At 46.3% G+C, this 11,387-nt stretch overlaps 1 protein-coding gene across 2 annotated transcripts in view; it reads right to left on the bottom strand.

Moving 5' to 3' along the window:
- Positions 1-5,572: 5,572 nt before the first annotated feature.
- Positions 5,573-11,387, bottom strand: part of Rnase12 (ribonuclease A family member 12) — an 11,971-nt gene continuing 6,156 nt past the window's right edge. Inside the window, exons 1-2 of one of the 2 annotated variants that reach the window (NM_001012209.2) lie at positions 6,525-6,608; positions 5,573-6,230 (exon numbers count right to left, since the gene is read on the bottom strand). In NM_001012209.2, coding sequence (NP_001012209.1) covers positions 5,755-6,192 — 438 coding nt within the window. In that variant the 5' untranslated portion in view covers positions 6,193-6,230; positions 6,525-6,608 and the 3' untranslated portion in view covers positions 5,573-5,754. Of the gene's footprint in view, positions 6,231-6,524; positions 6,609-11,387 lie in introns of those variants that run through there. The other variant, XM_008770557.3, reaches the window with a different exon arrangement.

Raw genomic sequence — 11,387 nt, forward strand, 5'->3', positions numbered from 1 at the left:
GGGGCTGGAAGTGAGACGGTATCTCATACTCAGAGTTTCTGCTATTGGGTCTAACCGAGGAAGGAGGGGCAAGAAAGTGGTAGAGAGACTTGTGTGGGCTTAAGGAGGAATCAAGAGGCCAAGACACTCAAGGGGAACTGGACAGAGTGTGTGTGTGGTAGTCTAAACCTGGGACCAGGAAGCACCCCGCTTCTTCTTCCTTCTGTGACGTCTTCATCACCATTTCCTTAATCCCAAAGTGTTTTATTGTTTTGCTCTCTGAGAGCACATCTTTCTTTATGTTGCGCTGTGTCTGGTCTTTTCACTGTTCGGTTAGGTGACCGGTATGGCCCACACTGGTGTAAGGCTGACAACTCCCTGATCCTGAAACATCCTTTCTGACTACTGCCAGAAGACACAGCTCCAGGCACCGACCTGCACGAACATCACGTCCGATCTGTCAACAGCATAGCATGGTTAACCAGCGTGAAGAACCTTGAGTGCTGCCAGTGCTGGTCATTCTATAGTGCGAGTCCCAGAAAAGATGGTTATTTGTGTTGATAAGTCTCTCTTCACACTCTAGAATGATTTTTCTCCTCTTTTCCTCTCCCCTTTAAGTTTCTCCTATCCATGTGTGTTCTGCATTACCTCCTTTGTAATCCCATCCTGTGCCCCCACCCCATCCTGTAATGCATCACCTGAAAGACACTTCCTTGGACTTCTTGACACTTCTCTCCTTGCCCCTGGGAACAGAGGAAGCCTGCCCCTGAAGACCACAATCCAAACCCTTTCTTGTTCTCATCCCAGCCAGGACTCAGAGATCTTGCTAGACAAAGCTGCCCTGATCAATCAGGGTAACCCTTTCTTGTCTAAACACACCAGAAGCCTCCATCCGCCCTTTGTTTCCCTGATTTTATTTTCTCTTCATGGCTGTGTGCCTATATATGTCATGTGTGCATGGTGCCCAAGAGCCCAGAAAAGAATGTCAGATCCCCTGGTGCTAGAGTTACATGAGTCCCAAACTCAAGTCCTCTGAAAGAGCAACAAGTGCCCTTCACCTCAGAGCCATCTCTCAGACCCACATCTCCCCAACTTTGGTGTTTTCTGCCTCTTGAAAGCCCCCAAAGCCAAATCCAGATTGCACTTTTTTCTTTGATCCATCTCACTTAAGTCTACTAAATTTCTCATTTCTGTGAATCTCTTATAACTTGCGTTATTAAAATGTTATTTTTATTGTTTTTAAGTGTGTGTGTGTGTGTGTGTGTGTGTGTGTGTGTGTGTGTAATTGTGAATGCAGGAACCCTGAGAGGCAGAAGAGAACATCAGATTCCCTAGACCTAGAGTTAGAGGATTGTAAGCTGTCTGGCATGGGTGTTGGGAACTGATCTCGTCCTCTGGAAGAGCCTCAGTACATGACCTTAAGTCCTGAGCCACACTCCAGCCCCTCCCTTGTCTTTAAAGACAGGATCTCACTATTTAAAACAGACTGGCCTAGGACTTGCCAAATTGCCCAAGCTGGTCTGAAACAACATTGAGCCTCCTGCCTCAGCGTCCTGAACACTAAATGACAGGTGTGTACTATAATACCCGACAATTGGTGGATAATTGGGAACTCTGTCTACTTGTGTTCCTTGAAACTTGTGTGCCCTAGGCATTGACTTGGGAGATGTTGAACAGAGGAAGAATCTGTAAACAACTTAGTTATTTTTCTGGAACCTCTGCATCCTTTGCCATTGACCCCTCTTGGAGAAATGACATTAGGGAACTAGGAAGGAAATGCAGAAGAACATTGCTGAACTCCCCGTTCTTGAGAAACAGAATTATAGCTACTATGTTTGACTGCAAATTATTAGATGTTCATTACACACACACACACACACACACACACACACACACACACACACACACACACCAAAGTACAGATGTCTAAATATCTGAATTGGGCTTTGATCTCTGTTGAATGAAAATGCCATGAAACGGATTCCTAGATCGATGTCATTTATCTGCAAGAGTTGTTTTTTAAGGAGGACAGAGAAGTTAGAGGGAGGAAGGGACAGAAAGGGAATAAGGCAAAGGGAAAAGCAGTGACTCCTAGGAGTGGGGCAAGAAAGCAGCAGCAAGGGCTGCTTTGCCTGCTCCTGACCGAGGCTGCTGTCCCATAACACTCTTCCCACCACACCTGCCCTGCTCCCTTTCTGTTCAGATGCCGAGCACTCTGCTCACTTTCAAGCGCTCAAAACTTCCCAGGGCAACAAGGACGGTGGGATTCCAACAGAGACGTTGGAAAAAAACAAACAAACAAACAAACAAACAAACAAACATTCATCTGGAGAAGCTGTGCTGTGTGGACAAAGCCGTGAGACAGGTTCTGACTTACAAGCCTTGAATTGTGGTTCACTTGGGACACTTGCTCTCCTCTCTGGAAACCTACTTGGTCGGTCATAATTTAACGTCTTGAAAAAAAACAGAATGAGCAGCCCACAGAGGTGCCCCTCCTCTTTCGATATGAGCTTGAGTTAAGACCAAATGACTGGTGCAACAACTGAAGTCTATCAACTGAGAAGAAAGATCAGGACGAACACACTCTTTAACTGTTCGCCCTGCTCTGGCCCACTCACTTTCTGAGTCCTGCTTCCCACGTACAAGACTGAGACTACATCACTCAGAATTAATGACCCCATAGACTGGCCCCCACTTGTCCATAATCTGCATTTCTCATTATTTTTCCAACGTATACCTTTTCTTAAGCAAAGCTGCTTTCTGCACTACTTAAGAGATAAAACTATAGGATAACAGATTTGGGGGAAAGAAACCCACAAAGATTATCATAGTTTTATAGATGGAAAAACTAATTACTAGAAGCATGCTAACAGAAAACTATCAAGACTTGATGAAATCTCCAGGATTAGGAGGCTCTCTCTGTCGTCCTCTCCCCTCCAGCTGTAGGTTATCACATTCGTAGCTGAACGTGGGGTACCTACACATCGAATTTAACAGCGAGACCCAAAAGCCGAGGGAGTTTGCAGTTCGGTTCAAAGACTCTCTGTTTCATTCTGAATTTCGAAGAGGAAAAACATTAGCTCAGAGAGACTCAGTCCTTCCTTCGGACTTTTGTATCTGCCTCTCCCCACCGTCTTTATGTGAGCAGTCTCTGACGTTCCTTCCAATCTCCTTTTCCTTTGAGCCCAGGAGGAGCTGGTGAACAGGAGCAGAGGCAGTGTAAGCTGTATAACGATCTTTAGAAAAGTCTTTAAGACCCCAGAAGTGCCCCCCTCCCAATACAGACTCCTGCCATTCCTCTTGGCTGCCACCCTACTGCCATGGACAGCTCAAACTCGGATGAAAGTTGTAGAGAAACTGAGCTCACTAGAAAAGTCTTCCCTGATGGCTGGCTCTCGAAGTGACACATAGTGCTGGGGGTTGGGAGTTGGGGGTAAAGGTGTGGATGAGCTCAAGCAGATGTGAAATATAGCACCAATCTGCCATGCAAGATGGACCAACTGCTACAATGGTGGCCTGACTGCTATGGGTATGTTAGGGGTAAACCATTGCTTCCTGGTTGGATTTGGGGCTTGCCTGATAGTTTAAACCGTGACTGAAAAGGTCCTAGAGCCCGGAGGGGAACCTAATATGGCTTCTTAGCAAAATTGACACAGCATTAAACCACGCTCTAAATATCTGTGTTTATACCCACAGACAAAGGTTATCTCAGCCTTAAATAAAGGCTTTGTTCAGTTCTTGTGGTGAAGATCAGTAAATGAAAATGCCTATGGCTGCCCAAGAGGCTGAGAATAAAGAATGGCTGTCCATTCGTAGGCAAGAGGTTTACATATGCTCACACAACACTGTGGAGGAAGCGAATGAGAGCCATCAATCAGGTAGGGAGAGGGACTGCAAAAATGGCATCTCCTACATATGACTTGTCTGTGACAATCACAAACTTACAGCAGCTGGGCATCCTGGTGCTGAGTCTATAGAAGTCAGGCCCTCCCAACAGTCAGCTACGGAGGGAACAAGGACTCATGGGCCCTACCACTTATCGCTAACCTCGGCAGCCCACAGGTTCAGGCTCTGATGGTTAGTTCTAAAATCAGGGTGACACGGATGGCCCTGATTAAACTTTGTGGGACACAGAAAAATAGGCTCTGAGTTGAGAAAGAAAAGAACACATGAAGCAATGTGTGGAAATGTAGGGGGTAAGAGATGTAGAAGCAGAGAGAGCTTGGTGTGTTTGATGGAAACAATGTATACGTGTATGAGTTTCTCAATAAATTGTAAAAAATATATATATATTAAAGGAGAAAACCCATAAGAGGTAACCCCAATCGCTTTTCCTTTAAAATAACTGAACGGAGGGCTGGAGAGATGGCTCAGAGGTTAAGAGGCCTGTGGCCTTGCAGAGAGCAAGGTTCAGGTCCCAGAACTTACAGCTTCTCACAAACACCCGTCACTCCAGTTTCAGGGAACTAGACGCCCCTTCTCAACCTCCATGGGCACTACATAAATGTCACACATACACAAAAATAAAACAAATAAATCAATTCAAGGGGAAATGGAGACAGAGTTGCACTCCCAGCCCCCCCCCCCAAATCTATTAATTGATAGCTGAAGAAAGAGGAAAATTCATTTTTCTTTAATGGAGTGACACGGGGTATAGCAGTCATACCTCAGGGCAGACCCCGTGCTCAGGAGTAGTTGGCCAACACAAATGGGATGCCATGGCTTGGTTTGGTTTGGTTTTTAAGAGAATGAAAGAACAGGAAGTCGATAATTTTAAATGTATTTTTAATTAAAACAGAATTGTGTCACTTTTCTCCTTCTTCCCTCCCCTCCCATGTCCTCTCCCTTTAACCCCTCCCATGTTTGCCAATTCTCAAATTGATATCTCTTCCTTTGTTGTTACATATTTGCATATTATTATTACATATTTGCATAGGCTGACCACTTTGTAAGAGATAACCAATTAAGTGGCTGCGAGGGAGGTCAGAAGGAAATAGGGCCAAAGGGAATGACTAGGGTCAAAACAGTGTATGAGTTGGGCATGTGTCCTAGGCTTTTAATCCCAGTCCTTAAGAGGCAGAGGCGGGCAGATCGCTGTGAGTTCGAGGCCAACCTGGTTTACATAGTGAGTTCTAGTCCATCCAGAGCTACAAAGTAAGTTCCTCTCATAAACAAAAAATATATAAGATTATTGAAGAATACATAAAGTCATAATTCAAAAAAAATCCACGCTACATAATCCTTCATTCACAAAATTAACATTTAAACAGTATGATCTGTTTCTCTGCTGGTAACGTTCGTGTGACCGGGCCAGTTCCAATCCTGCCCTATCATACTGGATCTTTGAGACAAAAATATTTTACACGAAGGGGATTTTTGCTATCATCTTGGCGTTTCAGAATATTGACTTAATGTTGTTCATCTAGACTAATTACTGGGTTTTGTTTGTTTGGTGCTTGGTTGGTGGCCCCTTGAGTGTCCCACCTAAGTGACTCTTACGCTCTAACTGTAGTCTGACCTCAGATTCCTATTAATTCCATCGAATGACTCAGAGGCAAGGCACAAAAACTTAAAACACGTGTGGAGACTGTGATTTAATTCAGCAAAGTTGTCTTTATTGATACGGGACCGATGATTATGTCTCAGCTACAACAGAAGGACTAATCACCTACCCCTTCCATTCACGGCGTCACACCATATCCACAGTTCAGGTTAACCAGAGCAGCTCAGGGAAGCTTCACGGGTGAGAAGATCTCACTCAGTCCGGATGGCAAGTCATTCGACATATCCCTGGAAATTAACTGGCCCTAAGTCGTCACAAGTCACAAGAACAAACCCCTCTGTGGGAGAAATTTGGTACCTGCAGGCAGGGTATTTGGAGCCACCAGTGAGCTGACAAACTGTCATCCTGAATTTTGTGTCGCTCTGGAAGCAGAAAATTTCGGAGTAGTTTGGGCAAGTCATCTTCTTGGAGGAGGTGCAAATCCTGTTGATCTTCTGAGGCCTCTCATGGATGAAGACGTGCACCTTTCTGCACGTGTAGTCAGGCTCCCTGATGACCCTCTGTAGAATCATGTAGTTGCAGTACCTCAGAGGAACAGCACTCTGAGGGTAGTCCACATGCAAATGTTCCATAGACGTCAGCACAACATCTTCAGTTAGCTCGTTTTCCCAGAAGAGAAGCAGCAAGAAAACGATCACCATTAGGATCATCAGGGGCAAGATTCCCTTCACATCCCTGGCTTCAACTCCTGGTAAGCAAAGGACACAGAAAGGGGTAGAGTGTAGTGAGAATCCTCCAGCTTCAACCCAGGACTGCGCCCCAGCCCTCCAGGAAAAATCATCCTTTCCTGCTAATTTAAATCACACTGGCCATGGAAGACCCCACTGCAAGTGCCTCCCACCTAGGAAACCCTTATTCCTACTACTGACTGGCTTCCTTTCCACCCAGTTCCACACACTGCCCTCAAGACTGTCTTCTGCAGTCTGTCCCTTCCCTCTCTCTCTGTGTGGGCTCTGCTTCTGTTTCTGCTCGCTCCCCTCACCTGCCCTTTTCGCTCTTGCTTTCACAGGCAACATGCCCCTTTAGTCATGTGTGTGAGGAAATCCTTTTTGTCTCGCTCTTCCGAGACAAGGTCTGATAAGGAGCCGTTGACTGTGGGGAGGGCAGAGGAGGAAAGAGCAGAAAGGGAGGGACCCAAAGAACAGTGTGCTTGGTTGCCTTGGGGGAGGAAGAGACTTCAGTGTCCAAGGAAGACATTGGTAAGACAGGTCGGTCCTGCATCGGCTCTCATTACACCACTCGTGGACTCTTTGGTAACATTTAATAGTGATGCCAGCATTTGGCATCCTTTGACTGATTTGGAAACATTTAATGCCACCCCCAGTATTATCCATTGTCTACGTTTTTAATCAATTCCTCCCCCACAAGTCTGTGAACAGCTATTTTTCCTACTCCATTAACAGATATGTAAGTTGGGGAAAGGTCATGGTAGAGACATGGAGTAATAAGAACAAGAGTGCACCTCTCAGTGCCAAATGCCTGTATCAGCATGGCCTACTCCTACATGAATCTTGGGTTGGGTAAAAACAACTCTCCTGACTTAGCATTCGTCCAGCTAAAGCCCCGGACTCCTGAAGAGTGTGGTAATAGTTCCCAGACTCTGCCAAGTCTCTGAGACACAAGATGTTAGACAAGCAAAACAGAAAACACTCATTGGGTTCCACATGGAGAATTAGTGGATGAGAACTTAATAAAATGTGGGGTTCCAGACACCGGGGCAATAGGAGAAACTGTCTTCATTCATCTTAGAAAATCTGGTGAACTGACGCAGGGACAGAAACCATCACTCGATTTAATCTTGCTCGGACATAGGCCTTTGTCTCAAGGAATAAACATAAGTGTATAAGTATGCACATATATGAATGCCTAAGTGTGTACACATATGGGTGTCAGAACGTCTCTGTGTGTGTGTGTGTGTGTGTGACTGTAAGTATGTGGGGTTGAGTGTTTATATGTGTGAAAATGTGTATGTGGGAGAATGTGTATGAATGTGGGGTATTGTATTTGTATGTGAGAATGTGTGGATATGTGTGTGTGTGTGTGGCTGTAAATGTATGTGATATGTGTGTGAATGTATGTATTATGTGAGACTGTGATGTGTGTGTGTGTGTGTTAGTGTGCAGATGTAAATGTTTAAGTGTGTATGAAAGAGAGAAAGAACGTGTGTGTGTGTATGTGTGTGTGGGGGGGGCAGTCAGGCAGAGACAGAGAGAGATGTTTGTAGGGGTGGGGAAAGTATGTGTTTGTTGGGGTCAGACCCAGAGACCAAGAGAACACCATATGTTCTTGCTTGGCCACTGAGCTATGCTCAGTCTGTGGTATTGTTTTTAGTAAGACAAGTGTGGTGGCTTGGATGAAAATGGCCCCTGTATGGGGTTGGGGATTTAGCTCAGCGGTAGAGCACTTGCCTAGCAAGCGCAAGGCCCTGAGTTCAGTCCCCAGCTCCGGGAAAAAAAAAAGAAAGAAAGAAAGAAGAGAAAATGGCCCCTGTAGACTTTGAGTGTGTGGCCCCCAGTTGGGTGGAACTGCTTGGGAAGAATTAGGAGGTGGGTCACTCGAAGTGGGCTTTGAGCTTTCCAAAGCCCATGCCATTCCCAGCTCCTTCTCTCTCTGCCTCTGCCTCTTTCACCTCTGCCTTGTGCTTGTGGACCAGGACGTGAACTCCTAACCACAGCTCCAGCACCATTCCTGCCCGCCTGACGGCCTGCTGCCATTCTCCCCAGCATGATGGTCATTAACTCTAGTCCCCTGAAACTGCAAGCCCATGTACACTCTGGTAAGTTTCCTTGGTCATGGCTCCTTAGCTACAGAAAAGTAACTAAGGCAGTGAACATGATGGGATCCATTAGCCTTTCTCTCTTTTTGAAGATATTTAGGTAGAACGTTTACATCCTTGCTCTCTTGGTGTTCACATCTGGTAGATACAGATCAACAATGAAAAATAAACACAGTCGATGGAAGGTGTTTTAGAAGATGGGAGCCATGAGGCTTTACATAGGACAGCCAGAGTAGACCTGGAAAATCCGTAGGTATCCCTTTCTGTCTAACAAATCTCCATGTTGTTTAAGATTCTACCAGGTCTCAGGCTGGAAAGATATCTGGGATGGAGATGATGCCAGAAGAACCAAGAGCCGGTCCTTCTCTTTTTAAAGATGGCACCGTCTGAACAACTCACATAAAACTGAAATGCACGACTACCCACACGAAAGAGTGTGGGAAGCTGTGCCGGGAAGGTGGCCGCACCAGTTCTCAGCCACTGCCGTCAGTAGCCCCTCTCCCAAGCAATAGCTCCCAGCTGGTAAATAATCACCTTCACATCTAGAATGGTACTCATCCATGGCAAGATGAAAGCCAGCCAGCCATGCTCACTGCACTGGTCTGCCAGCTACATCTAGATCACCGTCTTGGTCAGAGCTCACACGGCAGGAATAAGACAGCTCATTGCCAGCTCCATCCCCGAATGCCTGGAGGGTCTTTTAAAATGGCCAGGGCTAGAGGAAGCGAGTTTCCGGTTGATAACTGGCCACCTGGTACTGTAAAGGATTCGACTGGCTCCCCCTCCACAAACTGCACATCCTGAGAAGAGAGTGGTGCTTTCCTCTCTAGCCCGGTGTCCACGGCTTCTAAGATCACAGCATGTTTATGGTGTGGGCAAATGGGCAAAAGATGTCATGCGCTGTCCCTTTAGTGTCGCCAACTACCTAGGTTAGAACCAGGAAGTCACGGCAGGTCGCTACTTCCCAGGGTTGCCGCGTCTCTTATCTTAAACACAGGGTTCGTAGGAAAAACTATAAGGCTCCACTCGGCTTTTACAGGGCCGAGCTACTGAGCTTTATTTAAATGCTGATCTCAGAGGATGAATGGCTACACCCCGCTGGAGTGACAAGCTGCTCTCTGCCTCCCATCCTTTCCCGGAAACCAGCAACAAGGAAGCGGAGAGGTAGCCTAAGGTACCAGACCCAAAAGCGGGGGTCTGATTTAAAAGTGCAGAAGTGTTCCTGCGAAACAGCTTAAGGCATGGAGTCAAAGGGACCGCATAGAACCAAACGATAGGAATCGGAGGAAAGGCATGAGGCACCCCTTTTGGGTTGACGATGACGATGGTGGTGGTAGCGGTGATTATATGTATTTAGTTATTTTATTTGGAGTGTGCATACAGCAGTGAGCCTGTAGAAGTCAGAGACGGCTTTTGAGAGCTGCTTCTCTCCTTGCACCACGTGGATCTCAGGAATTGAACTCCGGGGTCGCCAGCCCTAGCGTCTTTTCCCACCGAGCCATCTAAGTAACCCTAGGAGGTCAGAGGTCAACGTGGAGAAATCGTTTCTCTCCATAACCACGGGAGATCCAGGAACTGAACATCAAGTCCTCAGGCTTGACCGCAAGAACTTCTCCCACTGGGGGAGCCCAGGGGCCAAAGTAGACACAACTATTTTGGAGGCTCGTTATCTTTGACAGCCACACGGGCTGCGAACTGCTTCCTTTACCAGCTCCTGGGCTCTATTCAAACTCCCCACCTACTTACTGTTTCACTTTCCCCTTTATTCAACTAAATGAGCAGATGTGGGACCCACATACACCCAAGGGCAAGCTACTCCTGACCTTGGCCAGATGGTGCTCTGAATTGGAGGCAGTCAACCCGGGTTCTACAGTTAGAGCCCCAGGCTAGGCACACAAGCTCCTTCTGTGGGAGGCTGCATCTTACTGTCCATGAGACCCTTAATGACTGCTGCAGGCTGAGAGCCCAAGAAAGACCAGATGAGGAGAAACTGCCCGAAGCCTGCCCTTCAAGGCCGGGAAGGCAGTGTTTTCTGTCTTTTACTTTAAGAACACTTTGATCACTTCATACCTGGCTTTTCCTCCTCTGCACCAGCTGCCCGGGGGGTTCACCCGAAGCCTTCCAAATGCACAGTGTGGAAGGAACATGAAGGCAACCTTCCCTCCATGTACCCCCAGGGCCTTCTTCCCCTCTGTGCACTCCCAGGGTTGGCTTTCTTTTCTGGACCAGTTCCATCCTCTAAAAATTAGATCAAATTCCTTGGGAAAGAGGGACCAGAATAATCATCATGGCTTTAGAAAAAATCTAAACTTCTTTTTAAATAAACAAATCAAGACCTCTCCCTGCTCACCAGCACCCCACTAGCGTCACTTGGGCATCATTAAAACTGGTTCCTGTCCCACTAACCGATGCTAACACCCTGAGCTCAGTGAGAGCTAACCGTACAAGGGCATCATGTGGACAACTGATCCAAAGAGACCTCACTTTTAAATATGAAATGGAAAGATTACAAAATGCATTATTTTTAATTTGTAAAGTTTTTGTTTTTCTTTTTTTGTTTTTTTTGTTTGTTTTGTTTTTTACTTTTTAGACAGGTATCACTATACAGTCCTGGCTTGCCTGGAAATCGATATGTTGACCACATGTTGACCACGATGGCCTCAAACTCACAAAGATCTACATGCCTCTTCATTCTAAATGCTGGGATTAAAGACGTGTTACCACCACATCAGACTCTGTGTGTGTGTGTGTGTGTGTGTGTGTGTGTGTGTGTGTGTGAGAGAGAGAGAGAGAGAGAGAGAGAGAGAAAGAGAGAGAGAGAGAGAGAGAGAGAGAGAGTCTATGTGCAACTAAGCGCAGATGCCCAGAGAGGTGTTAGATGCCCTGGAGATGGAATCACAGGCAGCAGTCGTGAGCCACCTATTATGGGTTCTAAGAACTGAACTCAGGCCTTCTGAAAGAAAAGCAAGTTCTGTTAACATCTAAGTCATCTCTCCAGCGCACTTTGTAATTGTCAGTCCTTATTTATTTATTATTTAGTGTGTGAGAGGGCAGTGCCTGTGCCACAGC

Source organism: Rattus norvegicus, chromosome 15 (assembly GCF_036323735.1).
Source record: "Rattus norvegicus strain BN/NHsdMcwi chromosome 15, GRCr8, whole genome shotgun sequence".
NCBI classification, from domain to species: domain Eukaryota; kingdom Metazoa; phylum Chordata; class Mammalia; order Rodentia; family Muridae; genus Rattus; species Rattus norvegicus.